Here is a 23,042-nt window from a genome sequence, read left to right as displayed (position 1 = left end):
AGTTATTGACTCGACCACTCTCAAAACGTAATAGATGTCACAAATACGAATCTGTGGTTAGTTAACCCAAAATGACTAAAAGTTGCGAAAAAAATAATAATTTTTAGGAACCACTGAGTATTATTTTCAAAAACTTTTTTAAGCGTGAAATATCTGTTTGAATCCGATAAACGTTATGCTAGGTGATTTTCCAGTTTTCGATCCTCCGGGGCAGAAATGGGGGGGGGGTTGATTTTTGAAAATTTTGGAACCACCATTTTGAACATACCTCTTTGAACACCGCTAAAGATCTTTTCACAGTTAATTAGTATATGAAAGCCCTCCATCCTACCAAGTTTTGATCTTAATAAAATTTTGCGATGGTTCTCAAAAATCTAATTCTCCAATTTTTCGTAATTTCGATGTTTTGAGAACCCCTGAAAAAATAAAACCTGCAGTTTTCGCCAAACGTAACGTTTTAAGGTATATGTATATTCAATTATCTAGTTGAAAAAGTTTAATCTAGCTCCCTGTATAGTGTATATTCGTAATTTTGAACCCTTTTTTTAGAGACCCCCACTTTAAGCACTCCTAAAAAAGGAGTTTATGCTTATTTTCTCAAATAAATTGGAGAATTTACATTTTGAAACTCCTTTAGCGAGAGCTCGATAATTTTTCATTTGATTTTTCCTGTAACTTTCAAAATTGAGCTTTTTCTGAGCTAAATTCTGAGATTTTACTTAGTTTAAATCCTGAAAACATAATTTTAACGGGTTTTTCAAACAGTAAAATCCCAGAATTTGGCCCAAAATAGCTTCTGCTTTATTTTAAACTTGCAATAAAATCCTCCATCGTTTTCAAACTTGTCAAGAAATCATACTTGTTTGCAAAAGTTGTGAAAAAGTCCGTTTTTTGGGGGAAGGTGAAGGTAAGGGGGTAGGGAGTGAGAGTTATTGCTACAGAAAAGTCTTACCCTTTCCAGAACTTCGTCGTCTTAGTTGTAAAAGCTCGTATCTCCAATTCTGGGATCACACGTTGTGTAAACCGTTCTTTTTTTTACTGTAGCGCTCCCTATAGTCCAGTAGGGAGCTCTACAGTGCAAAAAGAACGGTTTCCACAAGGTGTGATGTCAGAATTGAAGATACGAGCTTTTGAAACTAGGACGACGACTTGCAAAACATCACTTGTAAAACTAGAGAGCTGCGCATGCGCAGCTGTAACAGTGTATGTAGTCTATTTTATTATGAAAGCACAATGCGATTTTGAAAAAAAGCACAACACAATTTTGAAAAAAAAAGTACAACCTGATTTTGAAAAAAACACGATTTGGATTTCAAAAGCAGAACACAATTTTGATTTTTAAAGCACAACAAAATTTCAAAAAAAAAGCACAACTTCAAAAAAAAGCAGAAGGAGATTCTGAAAAAAAGGTCAACATCAAAAAAAGCACACACAACGCAATTTTGAAAAAGCACAACACGATTTCGAAAAAAAGCACCAGATTTCAAAAAAAGAGCACAGCTTTGAAAAAAAGCACAACGTGATTTTGAAAAATAAGCACAACACAATTTTAAAAAATAAGCACTACACAATTTTGAAAAATAAGCACAACTCAATTTTGAAAAAAGCACAAGACTGAAAAAAACACAACACCAAAAAAAGCACAACGCAAGTTTGAAAAAAAGCACAATGCAATTTCAAAGAGAAGCACAACGCAATTTTGAAAAAAAGCACAACGCGATTTTGTAAGAAAAGTACAACGTGATTTTGAAAAAACACAATTTGGATTTTGAAAGCAGAAGGCAATTTTAATTTTGAAAGCACAACAAGATTTCAAAAAAAGCACAACACCAAAAAAGCACAACGCGATTTCAAGAAAAAGCACAATGCAATTTCAAAATAAAACACAACGTGATTTTAGAAGAAAAGCACAATGCGATTTTGAAAAAATAAGCACAACACGATTTTGAAAAAATAAGCACAACACAAATTGTAAAAAAATTGTGTGCACTTTATCATAAAAATTGTGGGAAATAGTCTGATTTATGGAGGGAGTGGTTATTATATCAAAATAATCCTACTTTCAGAAAAAGGTTCTGCTGTATTGTTAAAACTTGCAAAAAATTATGCTTCATTTCCAAATCTGTGAAAAAATCCTGCTCCATTGTTGAAAAAATGTTCCTTTTTTTCTAAAATAAAAAGAGAACGTGCAGCTTCATTGCCAAGCTTTACCAAAAAAAAAGTCCCACTTTGCTGCCAAATTTGCAATCAAATGCTGCTATTTTCAAACAAGTCTTGCTTCAAGTAGTTCGATAGACATGACTCAAAAACGTTGGTCGAATTGAGGTGGAATGACTTAATAATAAAATACTGCCAGTGTCTTCCAAAAACGGATTTGCATTCTTACATGTTGATAAAATTTCCTAGCCAATTTGCCGTAAATACGTTGAATGAATTAGGTCGTCCCATCCGAAGTAAAACTGTAGTCGAGTAGGTACTCTGATTTTGAACATATTTTCTAGGCTAGTTTACTTCAATGATCGTCCAGTAAAGTCTAGAGTACAATTATTTTTCATAGGTTAGTTTTTTTTGCAGCTGAAAAATACATTTTTACATTTTTAAGCATTTATTTGAAGCTTCCTTATTTCTTCATTGATAACTCCGCTGAAAATTTAGCCCAAAAAAACATCTTCACGAGACTATAAAATACATACGAATAAATGTAAACTTCATGATCGTATACTTATCATGTGTGTAGCTGTGTGGAGTGTACGATGTAGGTACCTATCATCGTTAGAATTTCGAATACGCGTACAGCAGCGTATTGAAAATCGTACCAGAAATTTCCATATTATTACTAAAACTTGTTATCTAGAGCATTCATCTCTGCCTGCGGCCAATGCCATTGTTATTCCAGCGCATTTTTCCGCTTCTTAGCGAATTTTCTGCTTTTAGTATATCTACGACTTGACTATACCTACCTATGGCATCAATGTGACACTTTTGTCTCTCTTAGGACGACATTGACGACACAACATCTCTTCGAGATAAATTCTTCTTTCTTCGCATACGCGAAATTTTCTACCGAAGATAACAAAATCGCGTGTATGCTGACAGGGTGATCCGAAAGTATTTTCATGTTTTATTTTATAGCTTGGATTCGACAACGTAAAAAATTCTCTTGATCAGAGAAATTGGAAATTTTTTCAAAAATTCCTTGAAAATAACGTCGATGATTTTTTATTACCGTATAGATTGGATTTTAATACACATTGTAGAGTAAAATATAGCATCAAAACAATACCGAATGAAAGATTAGCAAGGTATGAAAACAAATCGATGCAAAAGGAAACAATTCGTGACTTTTGGAAGCCACAGCGTATTTTCTAGCAGGATATATTCGAGCACTCTTTCACTACTTCTTGCTCGTGGTTAACGTCTTCATCGAAAATTTCCTTCCACCTTACACTACGAGCTGATAATTTCACACTACATCACTCATTCTGTTGTGGTAGCGTGACAATCGTGGTGTAACATTAACGTGTAATATGCAGCTTCCTTCATTTTGGAAAATTTTCAATATTTTGCGGGCTATAAATGTAAATGTGAAGATGAAAAATTGCCAACAAGAAAACTCGTACATATACGAGTATCACACTAGATGATTTTATAACATAACGAACGAAATCAAAAACGGACAAACTACATGTAGAATAATTTATCAATAAGTAAAGTTGACATCTATGAACATAGCCTACATAGACATAGATAGATACTTCGAATATACCTATATTATATGTACTTATTCATATCTATAGTGTACAAAGAAGAATGAATTTGTATGCATGTGTATTGTGTAGTATGTACGTGTACCTACTACCTACCTACGTTTTTTCTCACACAAGTACACAAAGTTCGCACAATATTATCACAGAAAGTCAAAAATCTTCGTCTCCAATATACAGCATACAGCATACAGTACACATCACACCGCACACCCGGGGCATATTATTACGTCAAGCGAACAACAATATGGTGATGGATCACCGGGCGCTGGCAATTTAATATTGAACATACGATAACACTGATATATACACATCGCTTTCCTTTCTCCGTTGTCGCAATATGTGATAAGTCTCCTCACCCGATAAGGAAGCAGCTTTTTATAAACTTGTCACGATATAAATAAAGGATAGCAAGGGAGGGGTACAAGCAACGGGTATCCTTCAGCTGTGAAAACTTTTTGATTTGATTGTTGCGCTGTTTTTTTTTTCGTATTTTATCGAGAGATAACACCCACGCTTTTTAGTGAAAATTTTCATTGTGTCATTAGAGGGTGATTTTATGTCAAATTGCCGAGCTTTTTACTTTTTGAGTTGGTGCTTTTAATAAAAGTATTTTTCATGCGGATAGATCTCGATGAGAGGTGAAGAATGGCGCAAAATGCAGGGGATACCTATTACAAAGTTACCACAAATTGTGCAAATTTGGGACTTTGGTCAGTTTGTGGGTCCAAAATGCGATGAAAATCAGTGTTGCCTACTTGTCTCATATAGATCATAGTATGCTCTCCAGTACAAATCGGAAAGTATGCAATTTCTCTCTTATTTTAGGCTCATCCAAATGTCATTTGCTTTTGAAATTCCTGCTCGAAATAAAACTCGACAAAATGAAGTTCACGAGACATTCAGACTCTTACGACGCATCGACTTATGTAAATCAACTCCAGAGTAGGTACCTGAATCGTAACACAGAGAACAAGCTAGGCAAATTTTACAGTAAGAATCTTCGTTTTGAAAAAAAAAAAAGATGTTATATACTACTCGTCTCGTCATCCATCGAAATAATACATTTAAATGGAAAATTCGAACGGAAATTCGACTACACGACACGACGACGCGAGTATTGGCGCGAAAATACACAGGCGCGCCGTCAAATTGCCGAAGAAAACGAAATTACTTATTGGAAAGTTCGATTGAGATGTGACACGTATTACAAGCGACCTTATTTTCCGCACCCGCGGGCTTGAATGACTAAGAGAGGAAAACACAAGTACCTATGCCGATGCCGCCATCGAACCCCATTCTCTGATGAAAAAAATTACCTAAGACGTGACTGTTGTAGGTATACGAGGACATACATACGTATATGCAGCTATTCGACTTTCGATTCAAATTTCCTACAAACGTACAAGCATGTATAATTTGAATATTTACATCATACTTAGCTATTCTGAAACCAAAGCATAAAATTGACTCAAAAATATGTATAGACTAGACAAATTACTAATAAAATTACACTGCACTAAATAACGAGATCATGGGAATGTGCAGAATGGTCAAAAATGTGTGGTATGAGGAGAAGCGCCAAGAAATAGAAGATCTGGAGAAAAGGCACCCTATTGACAAATTATGCATAAAAACAGGCGTGTAGATGCGTATGCGTGAACTTGGACTTTTTTCAAAAACAAACATGCGATTCAGCCTGTGAATAGCATGTGTAAAAGTAATGTAAAATGAAAGAAAAATTTAAAAAAATTTGCACCTTGCGGGGATCAAACCCATGACCCACAGTTTTTCTTTTTCTGGGTTACCTAACCCACTCGGCCACTTCGCTACTTGCAAAGTGTGTAGTTATTTCCACATAAATGTTTGTGCGTTGTGAACTCCTTAAATTTTTAAAGGGTATAGGAGGATAAGGTACGGTTTTGGGCCCAGAAATGGATTTCGACGAAATTCACACCAAAGGTTACCCATGATGAGAAGATACGCTCAAAAAATTTTCAGACCCCCAGACCTTTTTTTCAGAGGGGCCAAAATGTGTTTTTCAAACTTTATTTTCCAGTGTTTCGCCAAAAGTAGATAAAAATTTCGCGTTTTTTTGCATCGATTCTTAAGGGTGAGGGGAAGCCCCTGAAATTTTTTCAAAATTTTTCGGACCATTTTTCACCAAATTGTGGCGTTTTGAAAATTTTGAGCGGCCATTTTGTAAAGAAGTTGCGGAGGTACAGTCACCATTTTTTTTCCTAAAATACGTTATTTAGTCAAGATTATACCATAAAAGTTTCAACGAGTTTGAGTTGGTGCAACATTGTCAAAAAAAATAAAAACTGACCACGCGTCATATTTGCCGGGGGTTGGGCATGATAGTCCACGGTGCTATCGTGGGAAGTTACGTAGCGTTCGCGCGCGTTACTGTCGTTCGTGGTTGTCTCATAGTCCAGTCAAATAGGGGGGAAAAATGGGTGAACCACATACTCGTTATTCCAATCAAATATTTTTTGGTGAATATTGTCAAGAGTAGTGTGGTGAACAACATATTAAAACCCTCCCGACCCCTCCCACAGTGGATCACACCCCTTCAAAATCAGATTTTCGTTAAAAACTTCTAAAATATCAACTTTCGAGTAGAATGAGCTTTGTGATCATTTTATGTCCTCTCAAATACCTATCGAATGATCTATCAAACAACTCCCTAGCCCCAAGGGGGTGGCGCTACGATCCCTCGAGGTGACGTAATTTTTAGAAATGGGCTCCGTGAGCTTTTGGATTGATATTTGCATGTTAGGTAGGTAGGTACTAGGTAGGTAAAGGTACTTAACGAGGAACTTCCTCATTGAAAGTTTCAGATCTCCAGACCCCCTCATCCCATTTTTAAAAAACACCTTTTTTCTGGAATGGAATAAAAATTATTTTCTCAGCCCCACGTGAACCGATTTTTCTCATTTTTAAGTACGTTGTAAACATTTGTAAGGGGTGTACCCATAAGAAATTTCAACCCCCTCCCTTCATATTTAGCCCCTCATGATGACGTTATGATACTGGTGTCGTTCGAACCTCCCAAGCGCAAATGTTGCGTCAGATTTTGTTTTGCGGAAACGACACCTCACTCATTAATAGTTAATTCTTCCAAAATACTCATTTACCCCCTCTATGACTCGTTTTTTCAAATTTTCACCATGGCGGACCTGCCAAAACAAAAATTTCGAAAAAAATATATGATATTGAGGGGTCGTAAATACATCCAAAAAACATGTTTAGAAAATTGTTCCTCGCAATTTTCATTGTTAAAAAACATGAAATAAGACGAAAAATTGCCATTTCGAGGGGTATATATGAAGGGAGGGGGTTGACATTTCTGACAATATTCACCAAAAAAATATTTGATTGGAATAACGAGTATGTGGTTCACCCATTTTTCCCCCCTATTTGACTGGACTATGAGACAACCACGAACGACAGTAACGCGCGCGAACGCTACGTAACTTCCCACGATAGCGCCGTGGACTATCATGCCCAACCCCCGGCAAATATGACGCGTGGTCAGTTTTTATTTTTTTTGACAATGTTGCACCAACTCAAACTCGTTGAAACTTTTATGGTATAATCTTGACTAAATAACGTATTTTAGGAAAAAAAATTGTGACTGTACCTCCGCAACTTCTTTACAAAATGGCCGCTCAAAATTTTCAAAACGCCACAATTTGGTGAAAAATGGTCCGAAAAATTTTGAAAAAATTTCAGGGGCTTCCCCTCACCCTTAAGAATCGATACAAAAAAACGCGAAATTTTTATCTACTTTTGGCGAAACACTGGAAAATAAAGTTTGAAAAACACATTTTGGCCCCTCCCCCTTGAAAAAAAGGTCTGGGGGTCTGAAAATTTTTTGAGCGTATCTTCTCATCATGGGTAACCTTTGGTGTGAATTTCGTCGAAATCCATTTCTGGGCCCAAAACCGTACCTTATCCTCCTATACCCTTTTCTCTCAAGGCCAAAAAGTGCAAACATTTATGGGGAAATAACCCCACTCTTCGCAAGCAGCGGAGTGGCCGAGTGGGTTAGGTAACGCGGTAAAAATAGAAACTGCGGGTCCCTGGTTCGATCCCCACCTGGTACAAATTTTTTCAATTGTTCTTTCATTTTACATTCTTTAACATTACTTTTACACATGCTATTCGCAGGCTGAATTGCATGCTTTTTTTTTTGAAAAAATTCCAAATTCACGCATTGCTTGTGCTATGCATTTAGCATGCTATCTCATAATTTTTGTCGATAGGGCACGCCTCTAGAGAAATGCATAGTTACCAAAGTGAAGCAGATGATGGCCACCCACAAGAAAAGGAGAAGTGGAATAGTATATATATGTGAAGAAAGTACGGAAATATTGTGTCAACAATCAAGAAACAGAAGAGATCTGGATCAACTACATACATAGCTTATGTACAAGAATTCTATGGAGATGACACACATCTGGCTCAAATGGAAGTTTCATCCACAGAGGAGGCAACACGAATTGAAATGTTGGAGCTGAGGAATGTGGTGAAGAGAGTCAGAAACCACAAAGTAGTGGGGGAAGATCTCATACCAGTAGACTTGATTAAACATCCAACACCACAGTACAAAAAGGAGCTGCTGAAGATGATAAATGAAATATACAATGAAGGTACGCTGCCTAAGGACTTCAAATCAGTAAACTTTGTACCAATACCAAAAAAGAATAACTTGCAAAAATGCTCTAAATATAGAACCATCGCATTAATGAGCCACACTCTGAAGCTAACTACTCTCCATCATAAATGCCTGAATTGAAAAGAAGATAGATGAAAATCCAAGTGAAACACAATATGGCTTTGAAGCGAAAAAATGGATGAGAGCCGCAATTGCACTGCTGAAAGTGGTCATTCAAAGAGCACAGAATGCAAATAGGGAAATCATTGCTTGCTTCGTTGATTATGAGAAAGCATTTGATCATGTTAACCATGAGAGGATATTGGAGATCCTGAAAAAAATACAATATCAATGACAAAGATCTGCGAATAATCAAGAACCTGTACTGGGAGCAGAGTGCAAACATCAAGATTGGAACTGAGTACTTGGAGAATGGATGTGGTATAAAGAGAGGAGTGAGGCAAGGATGCCCCCCCTCACACTTAGGTTGTTCAATGTGTATGCAGATGAAATAATGAGAGAAGCGCGAATCGAACAAATGGGATTGAAGATCAATGGCAAGAGAATAAATGAAATAAGTTAAGTAGACGACAAAGCGATCCTCGCTGGGACAGAAGCGCAGATGCAGAAAATGATTGACCAAATTAACAGTGCTGGATTAAAATATGGAATAAAAATAAACGCAGGCAAGACCAAGGTTATGAGATTTACTAAAAGAGACGATAAAGAGGTCAAAATCAACACTGCAATGCAAGAAATTGAAAATGTAAATTAATTCAGATACCTTGGAGCGCTGATGAACAACGGCAGTAGAAATCATAAAGAAATTAAATCATTGGAATGGCAAAAAGTGCTTTGCTTTCTTTGCTTTCAATAACCTAGCATATGTGCTAGGAAATAGAATGATGAGTCTAGGTCTGAGAAAGAGCGTTATAAGATACTACGTATGGACCGTTATGAAATATTCCTGTGAAACATGGACCTTGAGTGCGGAATGCGAGAAGAAAGTATCTGCTTTTGAGATGTGGTGCTATATTGAAGGCTACTACGGATCTTATGGAAGGACTTCATTACAAAGGAGGAAGTATTAGCAAGATTAGGAGAGGACTGGAAAGTTGTAGTGGAAGATATCAATAACTAACAGAAAGCTACCTGAAAAGGAGTGTAATCAAGATGATGACGACGAACATGTTTTAAATGATGACCACTTTTGCTTATTTAGGCACATATGTATTTAATCGTTTAACAAAATTTGGGAAAACATTTCTTTTTCAATGCATAAAGACGCGAGTTTCACCAGCAGTATAGCAGGTTGCACAGCCTTGTTCAGAGCAGGGTGATTCGAATCTCTGAAAAGAATCGTTAAAGAACTGAATTCTTGCAATTCAACAAAAAATTGATCGACTGTTTGAAAAAAATGTTTTAAACGTGCTAGTTATAACATGTTTTTTTTTAACATAAATTTGTTTTTTTCTTTCAAATTTTTCTGTCAGTTCTTGTATGCATTATTACTAAAAAAGTTACAAAAATGGAAAATTTACAAAAAATGTCTGTTTTGTTTTAAGTGAATTTTTTTTTTGTTAAACTCTGCTTGTTGAATCCCTATACGATTCCCAGCTCACAGCAAAAAACAAAAGTGCACGAAACAAAAATTCAGGGTGTCTAAAGTGATGTACAATAAAGTTTAAAATACTATGTACAACTTTTTTGTGATGAAATTTTAAAATTTACTTATGCAACTTTTTGAATTTGGTTGATGCACTGAGCATACTTTTAGCAAATTTTTCTTGCTGGATAAAGGAAGGTAAACAAGGAATTCATGACGAGACTTTATTTTATGAAAATTTGTTCAAAAATAAGGAAAGAAATGGGAGAATATTGCGCGTATTTGACGGACGTTGAAAGTATGTAATTTGAGTGAGTGTTTACGCTTTGATCTTAATCTCACTCTTCATCCAATTGTAACTCATCTTCCTGAAATTCCAACTGTCAAAATTTAAGAAACAGACGAAAAACGTTTAAAGTTTTTTTACGTTTAAATTGAAAAAAAAACAACGCAAAATGGACGAGAATTTTCAATTAAAATTTCTCTCGAGAAAACTCAAAATGCGTAGCGGGTATATTTATTCAACTGACATTTTCGCGTTTTGTGATTCGAGGCGAATAGTACGTCAAGTTGGGTACTGTTTCCAAGAACAGGTAGGTTAGATAACTTTCTGGTAATGAAATATCTACAAGACAAAGCTACGTGGAGATTTGCAACAATTTATTCGGTGTAGGTAGTTGTATTCTCTTCTTTTTTTTTCATCGTTGTTGTCTTTTTTTTTATTAAATTTTGGAATTTTAGTAATTTAAATTCTTCGTGGTGTGTTTTTCCTTCTTTTGATTCCATGTCTCCATCAACCTTATTTTTCGCTACGTTCTCGAAATTCGAACTTTTTGAGCAAAAATGCTCGCCAAAAAGCGCGAGAATATCTGGAACAATCGTTCAATCTCTCTCTTTTCACTTGTAACGTAAATTTCTGTTTAAAGAAGTTCTTTGTGTAATACTTTTTACAACCTATGAAATTTTTAAAATATTTTCAAAATTCAAAATTCTGTTTTTCAAAGCATTTTTCAATATGAAAATGGGGGTATCATTCCTGAAACTCAGGAAATACCTTTGAACGCAGTAGTGCCCAATTGTTCTATCGTTATTTCCAATTTCAAAAATTAGCAACACTGCCTCAAAATTCAGTAAACAAAACACTGCAGCACTGCATTATCTTTCCTCCATCTCGCTAATGTCAAATTTAATTTTTTTCCCGCCAAATTCAACATCGTAGCAGCAGCCTGTGATATTTACAGGCCGACAGACAGGCTTCTACTGGTAGCTCGGCGTACATACGCAGATTTTCTTCTCTTCTACACCGTGTGACGTTAATTTCAATTCAACTTTTCGTAGGGTGCGATGCGACTCTACGCTGACACCGAAGGAAGCTGGAAGAGATGGAGGGATGCGTGAACAACAACAAAACTGTCCAAGTAAAGTGAAAAATTAGCTCCGGCGGCGCGTTTACCATACACCCTGCTGCCAGCTTCTCTTCCTCAGGAATAGAAACACAACAGCCGAGCGTGGATTCTGCTGCCTCTGTGTAGACTTGGCTTCCGTCACTATACCGCCACTTTGAACAGAGGCCCAGGCAGCAGCTCAGGCGAATAATCGAAAATTTATAGTGCGATATTTTCGCATCTGTGTTTCGCACCTTTTTTTTCGCGAATGATTCGACTATATCTATTTACCGAGTATAGTGGTTTCATTTTTAAATAAATCGTGAACATTTTTGTGAATAAATGAAAAAAATTTCATGAATCTCCCCTCTCTTCACATCTCTCCTGAAATGAAAATTTTCCGAAAAATAGAAATACTTATTCAAAAGTGTCTTCTTAAAAGTCCTTTTCTTCAATTTTTCGAAAATTTCGAAATTTTGAAATTTTGGTTTGAGAGAAGGAGTTGTGGCTAAAAAATGTCTTAAGGGGGTAGGCCCGGTTTTAGGTTCAAAAAAATCGTTTTTTGAATTATCCTCATAAATGGATTAGACACATGTCCTGAACATGATTGTGGAAGATTACGCATCAAAAATGAAAAGGGACGTAGGAATTTTGTATTGAAGCTCGTAACATCGCTACTGAAATGGAAAACGCATGATTGATTGAAACCTACAGCAGACTATTTGAAGTTGAATTGATTACCTCACCAATGACCCTCTGCTGAGTTTTTAGCTCAGGATCCGCGATAATCTACATTCTCTACAATGAATCTGAGTAGGTTGCAGTGGAACACCAAATTTTAGATCTTTTCCTCCTTCAAAACCAAATATGGCCGATCCCCCTACCAAAATTGCAAATGAAAAATTCTGATTATCCTAATTTCAGATGATTTGGTCAACTTGGAAAATTTCAGTTGGGTAAACATGTCTGAATGTGAGTAAACTTAGTAGGACTAATGGAATGTGAATTTGAGAAAAAATTGTCATAGATCAGATCAATGAAAATTGATCCCTACTAAAATTTCTGATTAATAATCATGATAACCCCAAATATTGAAAACTCAGGTGATAAAAAATTTACTTATTGGGTAAAGATAGTCCATGGTGAATTTGAGTGGTAGGTTATCACGATATCGAAATTTTTGACATTTTTTCTTGATCAATACTGACTGATGGTTGCCCTCCTACAAAAATTGCAAACGAAAAATTCTGATTATCCAAATTTTTGTTGATTTATTGCACTTTGGGAATTTCTGTTGGGTAAATGTGTCTCAATTTGAGTAAACAAGGTAGGACTAAGGGAAAGTGAATTTTCCACAATTTTTTGCATAGATCAGAACAATGAAAATTGATTCCTACTAAAATTTCTGATGAATAATCATGATAACCCCAAATATTGAAAACTCAGGTGATAAAAAATTTCCTGAGTGGGTAAATAAAGTCCATGGTGAATTTGAGTGGTAGGATATCATGATATCCACATTTTTGAGCTTTTTTCTTCATCAATTTTGACTGATGGTTGACCTCCTACCAAGATTGCAAATAAAAATTACTGATTATCCAAATTTTTGATGATTCAGTTCACTTGGGAAATATAAGTTGGGTAATCATGTCTGAATGAGAGTAAATTTGGTAGGACTATTTAATGACAACTTTATGAACATTTTTTGCACAGACCATAGCAATGAAAATTGATCCCTACTAAAATTTCTGATGAATAATCATGATAACCCCAAATATTGAAAACTCAGGTGATAAAAAATTTACTTATTGGGTAAAGATAGTCCATGGTGAATTTGAGTGGTAGGTTATCATGATAGCCAAATTTTTGACCTTTTTTCTTGATCAATACTGACTGATGGTTGCCTTCCTACAAAAATTGCAAACAATAAATTCTGATTATCCAAATTTTTGTTGATTTAGTTCACTTACGGAATTTCTGTTGGGTAAATGTGTCTCAATTTGAGTAAAGTTGGTAGGACTGATGAAAAGTGAATTTGACACAATTTTTTGCATAGATCAGATCAATGAAAATTGATTCCTACTAAAATTTCTGATGAATAATCATGATAACCCCAAATATTGAAAACTCAGGTGATAAAAAATTTCCTGAGTGGGTAAATAAAGTCCATGGTGAATTTGAGTGGTAGGATTTCATGATATTCACATTTTCGAGCATTTTTCTTCATCAATACTGACTGATGGTTGCCCTCCTACCAAAATCGCAAGCAAAAATTACTGATTATCCAAATTATTGATGATTCAGTTCACTTGGGAAATATAAGTTGGGTAATCATGTCTGATCGAGAGTAAATTTGGTAGGACTATTTAATAACAACTTTATGAACATTTTTTGCACAGACCATAGCGATGAAAATTGATTCCTACTAAAATTTCTGATGAATAATCATGATAACCCCAAATATTGAAAACCCAGGTGATAAAAAATTTCTTTAGTGGGTAAATAAAGTCCATGGTGAATTTGAGTGGTAGGATATCATGATATCCACATTTTTGAGCTTTTTTCTTCATCAATTTTGACTGATGGTTGCCCTCCTACCAAAATTGCAAGCAAAAATTACTGATTATCCAAATTTTTGATGATTCAGTTCACTTGGGAAATATAAGTTGGGTAATCATGTCTGATCAAGAGTAAATTTGGTAGGACTATTTAATAACAACTTTATGAACATTTTTTGCACAGACCATAGCCATGAAAATTGATTCCTACTAAAATTTCTGATGAATAATTATGATAACCCCAAATATTGAAAATTCTGGTCATAAAAAATTTCTTTATTGGGTAAAGAAAGTCCATTATGTCTTTGAGTGGTAGGTTATTATGATATCCAAATTTTTGAACTTCACCCTTCATCAATACTGACTGATGGTTTCCCTCCTACCAAAATTGCAAATTAAAAATTCTGATTATCTCAATTTTTGTTGATTTAGTTCACTTGGGGAATTTCAGTTGGATAAACATGTCTGAATTTGAGTAAAATTGGTAGGATCAATGGAATGTGAATTGCAGAAAAAGTTTTTCAGAGATCAGAACAATGAAAATTGATCCCTACTAAAATTTCTGATGTATAATCATGATAACCTCAAAAATTGAAAATTCAGGTGATAAAAAATTTCCTTAGTGGGTAAAGAAAGTCCATGATGATTTTGAGTGGTAGGATTTCATGATATACCAATTTTTGAGCTTTTTTCTTCATCAATACGGACTGATGGTTGCCCTCCTACCAAAATTGCAAAATAAAAATTCTGATTATCCCAATTTTTGTTGATTTAGTTCACTTGGGGAATTTCAGTTGGATAAACATGTCTGAATTTGAGTAAACTTGATAGGACTATTTAATTGGAACTTTATGAAGACTTTTCAAACAGACCATAGCCTATGAAAATTGACCCCTACTAAAATTTCTGATGTATAATCATGATAACCCCAAATATTGAAAATTCTGGTGATAATAAATTTCCTTAGTGGGTAAAGAAAGAACGTGGTGAATTTGAGTAGTAGGCTATCATGATATACCAATTTTTGAGCTTTTTTGTTCATCAATACTGACTGTGGTTGCCCTCCTACCAAAATTGCAAAATAAAAATTCGGATTATCCCAATTTTTGTTGATTTAGTTCACTTGGGGAATTTCAGTTGGATAAACATGTCTGAATTTGAGTAAAATTGGTAGGACCAATGGAATGTGAATTTCAGAAAAAGTTTTTCAGAGATCAGAACAATGAAAATTGATCCCTACTAAAATTTCTGATGTATAATCATGATAACCCCAAAAATTGAAAATTCAGGTGATAAAAAATTTCCTTAGTGGGTAAAGAAAGTCCATGATGATTTTGAGTGGTAGGATTTCATGATATACCAATTTTTGAGATTTTTTCTTCATCAATACTGACTGATGGTTGCCCTCCTACCAAAATAGCAAATTAAGAATTCTGATTATCCCAATTTTTGTTGATTTAGTTCACTTGGGGAATGTCAGTTGGATAAACATGTCTGAATTTCAGTAAACTTGGTAGGACTCATGGATTGTGAATTTGATGAACTTTTCATACACAAGTGAGAGCAACGCAATTTGACTCCCATCGAAATTTCAAATAATCAAGCATTTCCTACTTGAGAAATGCTTGATTTCAGTTAAGGTGCCCTTGCTTTTTCTTCTCTAGGCAAATTCTTTTAGAATTTGAGATAATGACATGCTGATTTGTTGTAATTTTGTAATTTGTTGCTTTGTCGAAATGTTTGACCTATTGGCGCAAATTTCCTACCAAGTTTTTGATGTCAAAGAGTTGGGTTGGATTGCACATTTGAGGTATTTCAGCCACACTCACGGATGTGGGATAGTTGTCTTTGTAGGTGTAATTTGTGAGTAGTTTCTAATATGCTAGATTTCAATTTGATCTCCTGAAAAGTTTTTTTTTCACCCTATATGTTAATTTTCCTACTAAGATTCAATGCCTATCCATGAAATATCTTGAACTCTGTGTTCTAAATCTAAATATCTAATTCCCCACGAGGTGATATTTTTTGTACCAATGGAAGAATTTTCTCAGGGATGGAAATGTTTCTTAAATTGCTCACATTTTTTTGTCTTTTGCTTTTTTGGGGGGGATATTTTACTAATATTTGAAGAAATTACCTCGTGGGGACTTATAATTTTGTGTCTTGAGAAAGTATGTGAAGAATTTTGGTGGATTAGTACATTAGGTCAGTAGGAAAATGTGCAAATGTGGAGCTGAGAAAATTTGATTTAAAATTTTTTCAAATTTCTCAAAAATATCATTTTCCTACTGGTATTATTACTCTTTCTGACTCAACTTGAGGCATTATGACTTTGATAAATGCGATCTACCATTATGTGGGATAAACAGGTCTAATATGAAATATTTTTCTTATACAACCAATTCACACAATAAAAGTAATGAAAATTGAAAGACAATCACTTACGAGTATACCACTTTGATATTTCGATAGACTCATTTTACAAAATTATCCCCAAAAACCTACATTCGACCAGATCTTTCCCATTTTTTTTTTTTTTTTTTTTTTTTTTTCAAGATCATTTAAGCCTACAGCCTACACGAATGGACATTTTCCAACCATACAAAAAAACTACTATAAAAATCCATTCACGATGTTTGCATTGAAAAGTTTGTTTGTTGAAATTGCCTAATCTGCTCCTACTTAAAATTTTGAAACGTTGAAATATCCCTATCTAAGTCCCTCAGTGAAGGGCTACGTAGAAACGTAGCAGGAAAGGAGGAGGGGAGGAAGACCTACCTACCTACCTACCTACCTATAGCCTATAGGTTCCGCGCTATAAAGCAGCAAAACCCTCACAGAGAGAGACAGAGACAAAGGTCAGCGCCAATGGAAACCAAAGGCAGCCAAGACCTACTACATATATGTTCAGAACCACAGGTCAGCGCCAAAGGCAGCCAAGACCCAGTACGTACATATACGTATAGGAAATAGGAGTTAATTCGGCGCCAAAATAGGCAGCCAAACATACCCTTAGACTGTCTGTTCGTCAGCGCTAGAAGCAGCCACGAACGTATGGTCTAAAGGATGAAGGAGGGTTAAGAAAGAAGTAAGAGAGAGAACACAACATTAAGAGAAAGAAGGGAATCTTCTCCAACCACCTTGGTAAAACGTAGCCAGCGCGAAACGCAGCCAAGACTACCTCCAAAAATACAAGGCAATAAACAGGTTTTAAATCTGTATATTTGATCGGAAGAAGATGCTGCTACACAGCCTCTTCTTAGGTTATATTCAAACAGTTACATAAGTTATCTAAGAGTAGTAAACTACCCTTATTTTAACCTAAACATCGCATCTCCGCGTTCTAGTATCTAGCTACACATATAATCGCGTCATCCGCGCTAGCCTAGGTATTTTAATGTATTTTAAAACTAAAAACATCGCGTCATTCGCGATTAAATATTTAATTTATTTATGATCGCGTAATTCGCGATTAAAACGTTTATTTTATTTTAAAAGATCGCATTATTTGCGATTAAAATTATTATTTTATTTACAATGGCGTAAATCACGCCTAACACACTCCCCCCGGCTGAGGGGCATGAGCTTCCTCAGCAGATAACAACTTAACTACCCGAGTAACAGCTCGTTGATATTTACCAGTTGAAGTTTTCACCATAACATTTCGTATTTCACCTTCTTTGTCAGGGTAGACAGCAACGACGATTCCCATTGGCCAGTTTAGGACTGCAACGTTGTCTTCCTTCAGGGCAACAATATCATTGACAGCAATATTGGAATCTCGAGCTTGCCATTTGTTACGAATTTGAAGTGAATTGAGATAAGATTTTCTCCACTCGTTCCAGAATGACTGAATAATTGACTGCTGGGCTTTAAGACGAGAACTCAAGTCAGCTGAAGAATTATCATCATCGAGAGGTGGAGCAAGAAGATTTGAACCAATCAGAAAGTGACCTGGAGTAATTACACCAAACGTTCATCTGCCAAAGTCTCCTTTTGGTAGCATAATGGACGGGAATTCAGGATACTTTCCACTTGACAAGTCACAGTATGCAAATCTTCCATATTGAGAACATGATTTTTGCAGGCCTTTACAATTAACGATTTGCCTGACTTAATTGCAGCTTCCCATAAGCCACCTTGATGCGGGGCACGAGGGGTGATGAACTGCCATTTGATTTGCTCATTTGCGGCATACTGTTGAATTTTATACTGTTCCTTTAGAATGTTGTTAGCACCAACAAAGTTTTTTCCATTGTCACTATAGACTTGGGAAGGTAGACCACGTCTAGCTGCAAACCGGCGAAACGCTTTCAGAAAGACATCAGTAGACAGGTCAGAAACAAGTTCAATGTGCACAGCTCTTGTGCACATGCAGACGAAAAATGCAGCATACACCTTATTGTGTTTTAAGGAACGATGTCCAAGGCAGCGCACCGTAAAAGGTCCACACAGATCGATGCCAACATTGAGGAAGGGACGAGCTGGTGTGATACGAGTTGAGGGCAGTTGGCCCATAATTTGTTTTCCAGTGACAGCAGGTAGTCGACGACAAAGAACGCATTCACGGATCACCTTTTTTATGGCATTGTTGACACCACCAACAATCCAATACTGATTTTGAATATAAGAGTAGACAACTACACGTGAACAGTGAAAATACTTCTCATGTACATAATCTACCAGTAAGTTTACAAGGTTGCATTTAGCAGACAAAATAATAGGATGGCGTTTATCGAAAGGAAGTTGAGCATTTTTCAACCTTCCACCTACTCGTAAAATACCCTTATCATCAATGAAAGGATCGAGAGATCGTAAACTGCTATCCTTTTTAAGGTTTTGACCATTGGCTAAGCGAGCCAGATCTTTTCCAAGGAACATGTTTTGAGAATACTTAATTAAAGCATCTAGTGAACGAATATTTTCTTCAGTAGTTAATTCGCCTTGATGTAGAATACCACGTTTTTTATCTACCCAACGAAACATATAAGACACAGCGTGAATCGCTTTTAAATAAGACGAAAAGCTTGATAAGGTTGAAGCCTCGATAGAGCAACACACAAATGCTATTTTAGGCACACGCATTTCAAGCAATTCTATATTGTCGCTTATTTTGACATCAGAATTTAAATGTTCATTGAAATTATTTTCCAACCATACAGGTCCTTTCAACCACAATAAATTTTTTCTTTCCATAAATTCAGTCACATTTAGACCACGAGTAGCCAGATCAGCTGGGTTGGATGCAGTATCAACATACATCCACCTACCTACATGATCAAGAATTTTTTCGACTCTGTTTGAGACGAAGGTTTTCAAAGCATTCAGAGGTAGTTTTAACCAACTGAGAACTATCATTGAATCGGAAAATGCATATAAGTTATTTGAGTCAATGTTTAGATTGTTTTTTACACGAATCATGAGTTTTGCCAATAAGAGAGCAGCTTGTAGTTCTAACCGAGGTATAGTTAGTACAGGTTTGAGAGGTGCAACTTTTGTTTTTGAGCACACGAAGTTTACTTTAACATTACCGCACTTATCGACACACCGAATATACACAACCGCACAATAGGCTTTCGGCGACGCGTCACAGAAACCAATCAATTCGATTCGCATTTTAAATTGAACACACAAACGCGGCACAGAGTACTTTTTTAATTGACTTAATTCACGTCGATATTTCAGAAATTTATCTTGGAGATGATCACTCAATTTATCATCCCATTTTAAACTTTCACGCCACAAGTCTTGCAAAATAATTTTAGCACGAACTGTGATTGGCGAGAGCACTCCAAGCACATCAAAAACGCGCGCGATATCGGAGAGTAAAATACGTTTTGTTATTGAATCAGGCAAGGGATTCAAGTTTAACACGACACATAGGGTATCATTTTTAGTACACCAATTTAAACCGAGCACATTCACAGAATCACGATCACCAAACGAACGAGATGTTAATGGCTCAACTAATGAAGAGTCAAGTTTGCTGAGAAATTCTTCAGAGTTAGACTGATATTTCCGCAAAGGAAAACCATAATTTTTCAATTCTTGATGCACAGCATTTTGTAGCTCTAGAGCACCTTCAACAGTATCATCACCAGTGGTGTAATCGTCAATGTAAAAATCATCTTCAATTGACTTTGCAGCACGAGGATTCCTCTCTTTCAAATTTTTAGCCACTTCACGCAAACATCTAGTTGCGATATATGCAGCAGGTTTAGTACCATATGTGATGGTGCAAAGTTCACAAACAGAAACTGGTTCATTTTCATCCTTACGCCACAAAATACACTGGTATTTGCGATCTTCAGGTTTTACAAACATTTGGCGATACATTTTTTCAATATCAGCACAAAATGCAATGATGAAGAAACGAAATCTCACCATATTGTCGAATAATTCGGGTTGCAATGTTGGACCAATCATCAGATGGTCATTTAGAGAAGTTCCAGACAAATCGATACTGGAAGCGTTAAAGACTACACAATATTTAGTAGTAGTACTTGTAGGTTTGCATACCATTTGATGCGGTATGAAATATTTAGCCAATTGAGCTTCGGATGCACTTAATTTGCGCATATGTCCAAGTTGCTCATATTCTGTCATGAAATTGACATATTCTTTTCGAATATCTTTTGGAGTATGTTTTTCACTCCGTTTCAACATAGCAAGGGCTTTTGAATATGAACCATTTAAAACGTCTATAGTAGGCTTTGTTGGCAGCCTAACTATAAAACGACCATCTTCTGCCCTTGTATGAGTTTTTTCAAAGTGCTCTTCAATGAGCTTATATTCCAAGCATACATCATCTTTGTGAGACACATACGAATCGTTTAATTCTTCAGTTTGCCAGAATTTTTTAAGTTGAGAGTCAATATCAACTTGAGTCAATCCACAGTACACGTTTGGTGATATTGCAGATGAATTGTTAATGCCAGAGACAACGAATCCAAATTCAGTTTCTCTTAAGCTCAGTTTTTCACAAAAATAGCGATGGTTTTTCATCACATATTCATAATGTTCAGCTCCAAGAATGATATCCACGTTAGAGTGTGGCAATTTACATTCTGCAAGAGGTAAGTTTGCGTATTCACCAGGAAGATTCAAGACAGCAGAAAAATTCACTCGATAAGGTATTTTGGCAACCACTTCAGCTGAAATTGGAAGCTTGAAATCAGAAAATCTGGACTGCAAAACGATATCTGCAACCGTGTCTAGAATTTCGACACCTTCGACTATACCGCCTAACGACGTAACTTCACCGGATTTACGCGTACGAATGTTGTTTGTTTTAATAAAGGGTTTCGCGACGAGGTTAACTTGAGAACAATTATCAAGAAGCACACGAGCGAGAACAGTTTGTTGATTTATGTTAGCCTTGACAACGGCTGAAGGCAGCAACACTGATTTGTTTTGAACAGTTAAAGTTGCAGAAAATGAAGATTTCGGCGTACCGGAACCTGATTGGGGGTCTGGTTTTTCACCACCATTTCCATTTTGATTTTGTTGAACCGTTGTTGCTGGAGTCCAATGGAGCAGCGTATTATGTTTTCGAGAACAAGTACCACAAGTTGGCCTAGTACATTTATCTGTTGAATGGAACGGATTAAAACAATTAAGGCACAAGTCATTTTTCTTGACCACGTTATACCGTTCCTTTGGCGTTTTTGCCATGAAATCTTTGCAATTGTTTAGGAAGTGTGATTGAGAACACACAACACAAGTTATTTTTCCAGCCACAAACGACTTTTTCTCATTACGTGATTTTCCACGATCAGTAGTTTTATCCATATGGGATTTTTGTTTTTTCGAATTGTTTTCTGAGCTCCGATCTTCAACAGAAAACGAGCGAATTTGAAGAAAATCTTCTAATTCGTCAAATGACGGATACCGTTTTGTTGTTTTGAAGGAATTTTCCCAATCCTTCAAAGTGACAGGATCAAGGCACGTTCCAACTAAATAAGCGATGTACTGAGAAAAAGTATCATCAATTTCCAATCCAACAGCTTTCAAACCACGTAAGGTAACATTTATTTTATCCAACAATGATCGAATACCCTGCTCATTTTTAATTGACTCAAGGCAATGTAAATTTCGAAAATGTGCACGGATAATAGCTCGAGGATTATTAAATCGTTTCATAACGTAATCCCATGCTTCAGGATACGTTGCTTCTTTCAAACCAAAATGGCGAAGAATTTGTTCAGCTTCTCCAATAAAAGCTCGTTTTAAAAAACGCATTTTTTGCGTATTTGGAATTTCATTATTGTTGTGAACAAGACTTTCAAAACTTTCTTTGAAATCATTGAACTTTAAAATGTTTCCATCAAACGTAGGTACAGTAGCTCGTTCCATTTTTAAACCCACTGAATATGTTTTTTCAGAATTTTGGGAGGATAAGTTTGAGCTACTTTCCTCAGATTGAATGGTTTTCATGACTGACTGAATTTTTGCAGTCGCAGAAGATGAAAAACTTCGGAATTCCGCCTGTTCAGTGAACATTTGTTCAGCACCATTATCATCTTCATCCAATAGCTCCAAAATCTCGAGAGTTAGCGAATCAAATTTCTCCTTCAACGGTGTAAACTCAGTGTTTAGTAGAGTCTCGATCCGGAGAGTAGTTTCAATGTTGAGATCAGCCTGGAGAAGAGATTCAAGTTCAGTTTTTTGGCGACGGAGATTCAGTTTAATACAACGAAGTGTTTTCTGTTTTGCTTCCATGTTTGTTTGTTTGTTTTGCTGTACCCGAAACGATACGAACGCAAATAAGCCGCAATCGCGAAAAGTTTATCGAACCGAAGAATAAAACAACGATAGAATTTTTATTTTTAGGCTAATATACCATAATATTAACCAGCTCGAAGTATTTGATTCCGCGAAAACCATCGATTAACATCACGTACCAACTTCTGTTTGTTTTTTCAAAAAAAGGAAAAACCTAATTTAAACGCCAGGAAATATATCCGGCTCGGAGGACCAAAAAATGTTTGCATTGAAAAGTTTGTTTGTTGAAATTGCCTAATCTGCTCCTACTTAAAATTTTGAAACGTTGAAATATCCCTATCT

The 23,042-nt window shown here is 35.9% G+C and overlaps 2 protein-coding genes across 2 annotated transcripts in view; one reads left to right on the top strand and one right to left on the bottom strand.

Annotated features, from left to right (window-relative positions):
• LOC135849495 (dopamine receptor 1-like) overlaps positions 1 to 23,042 on the top strand; it is a 414,234-nt gene that overhangs the window by 133,277 nt on the left and 257,915 nt on the right. The gene's annotated exons all lie outside the window — the stretch shown is intronic.
• Positions 17,940 to 22,217, bottom strand: LOC135848369 (uncharacterized). The gene has a single exon (XM_065368269.1). It carries the CDS (start codon positions 22,215 to 22,217, stop codon positions 17,940 to 17,942), a length of 4,278 nt encoding a protein of 1,425 aa, XP_065224341.1.

This window comes from Planococcus citri, chromosome 5 (assembly GCF_950023065.1).
Source record: "Planococcus citri chromosome 5, ihPlaCitr1.1, whole genome shotgun sequence".
Lineage (NCBI taxonomy): Eukaryota > Metazoa > Arthropoda > Insecta > Hemiptera > Pseudococcidae > Planococcus > Planococcus citri.
This window is presented reverse-complemented; position numbering and strand designations above follow the sequence as displayed.

What these genes read in the sequence shown, in the direction of transcription:
- LOC135848369 (XM_065368269.1), bottom strand. Translation starts at nt 22,217, where the DNA reads ATGCGTTTTTTAAAACGAGCTTTTATTGGAGAAGCTGAACAAATTCTT.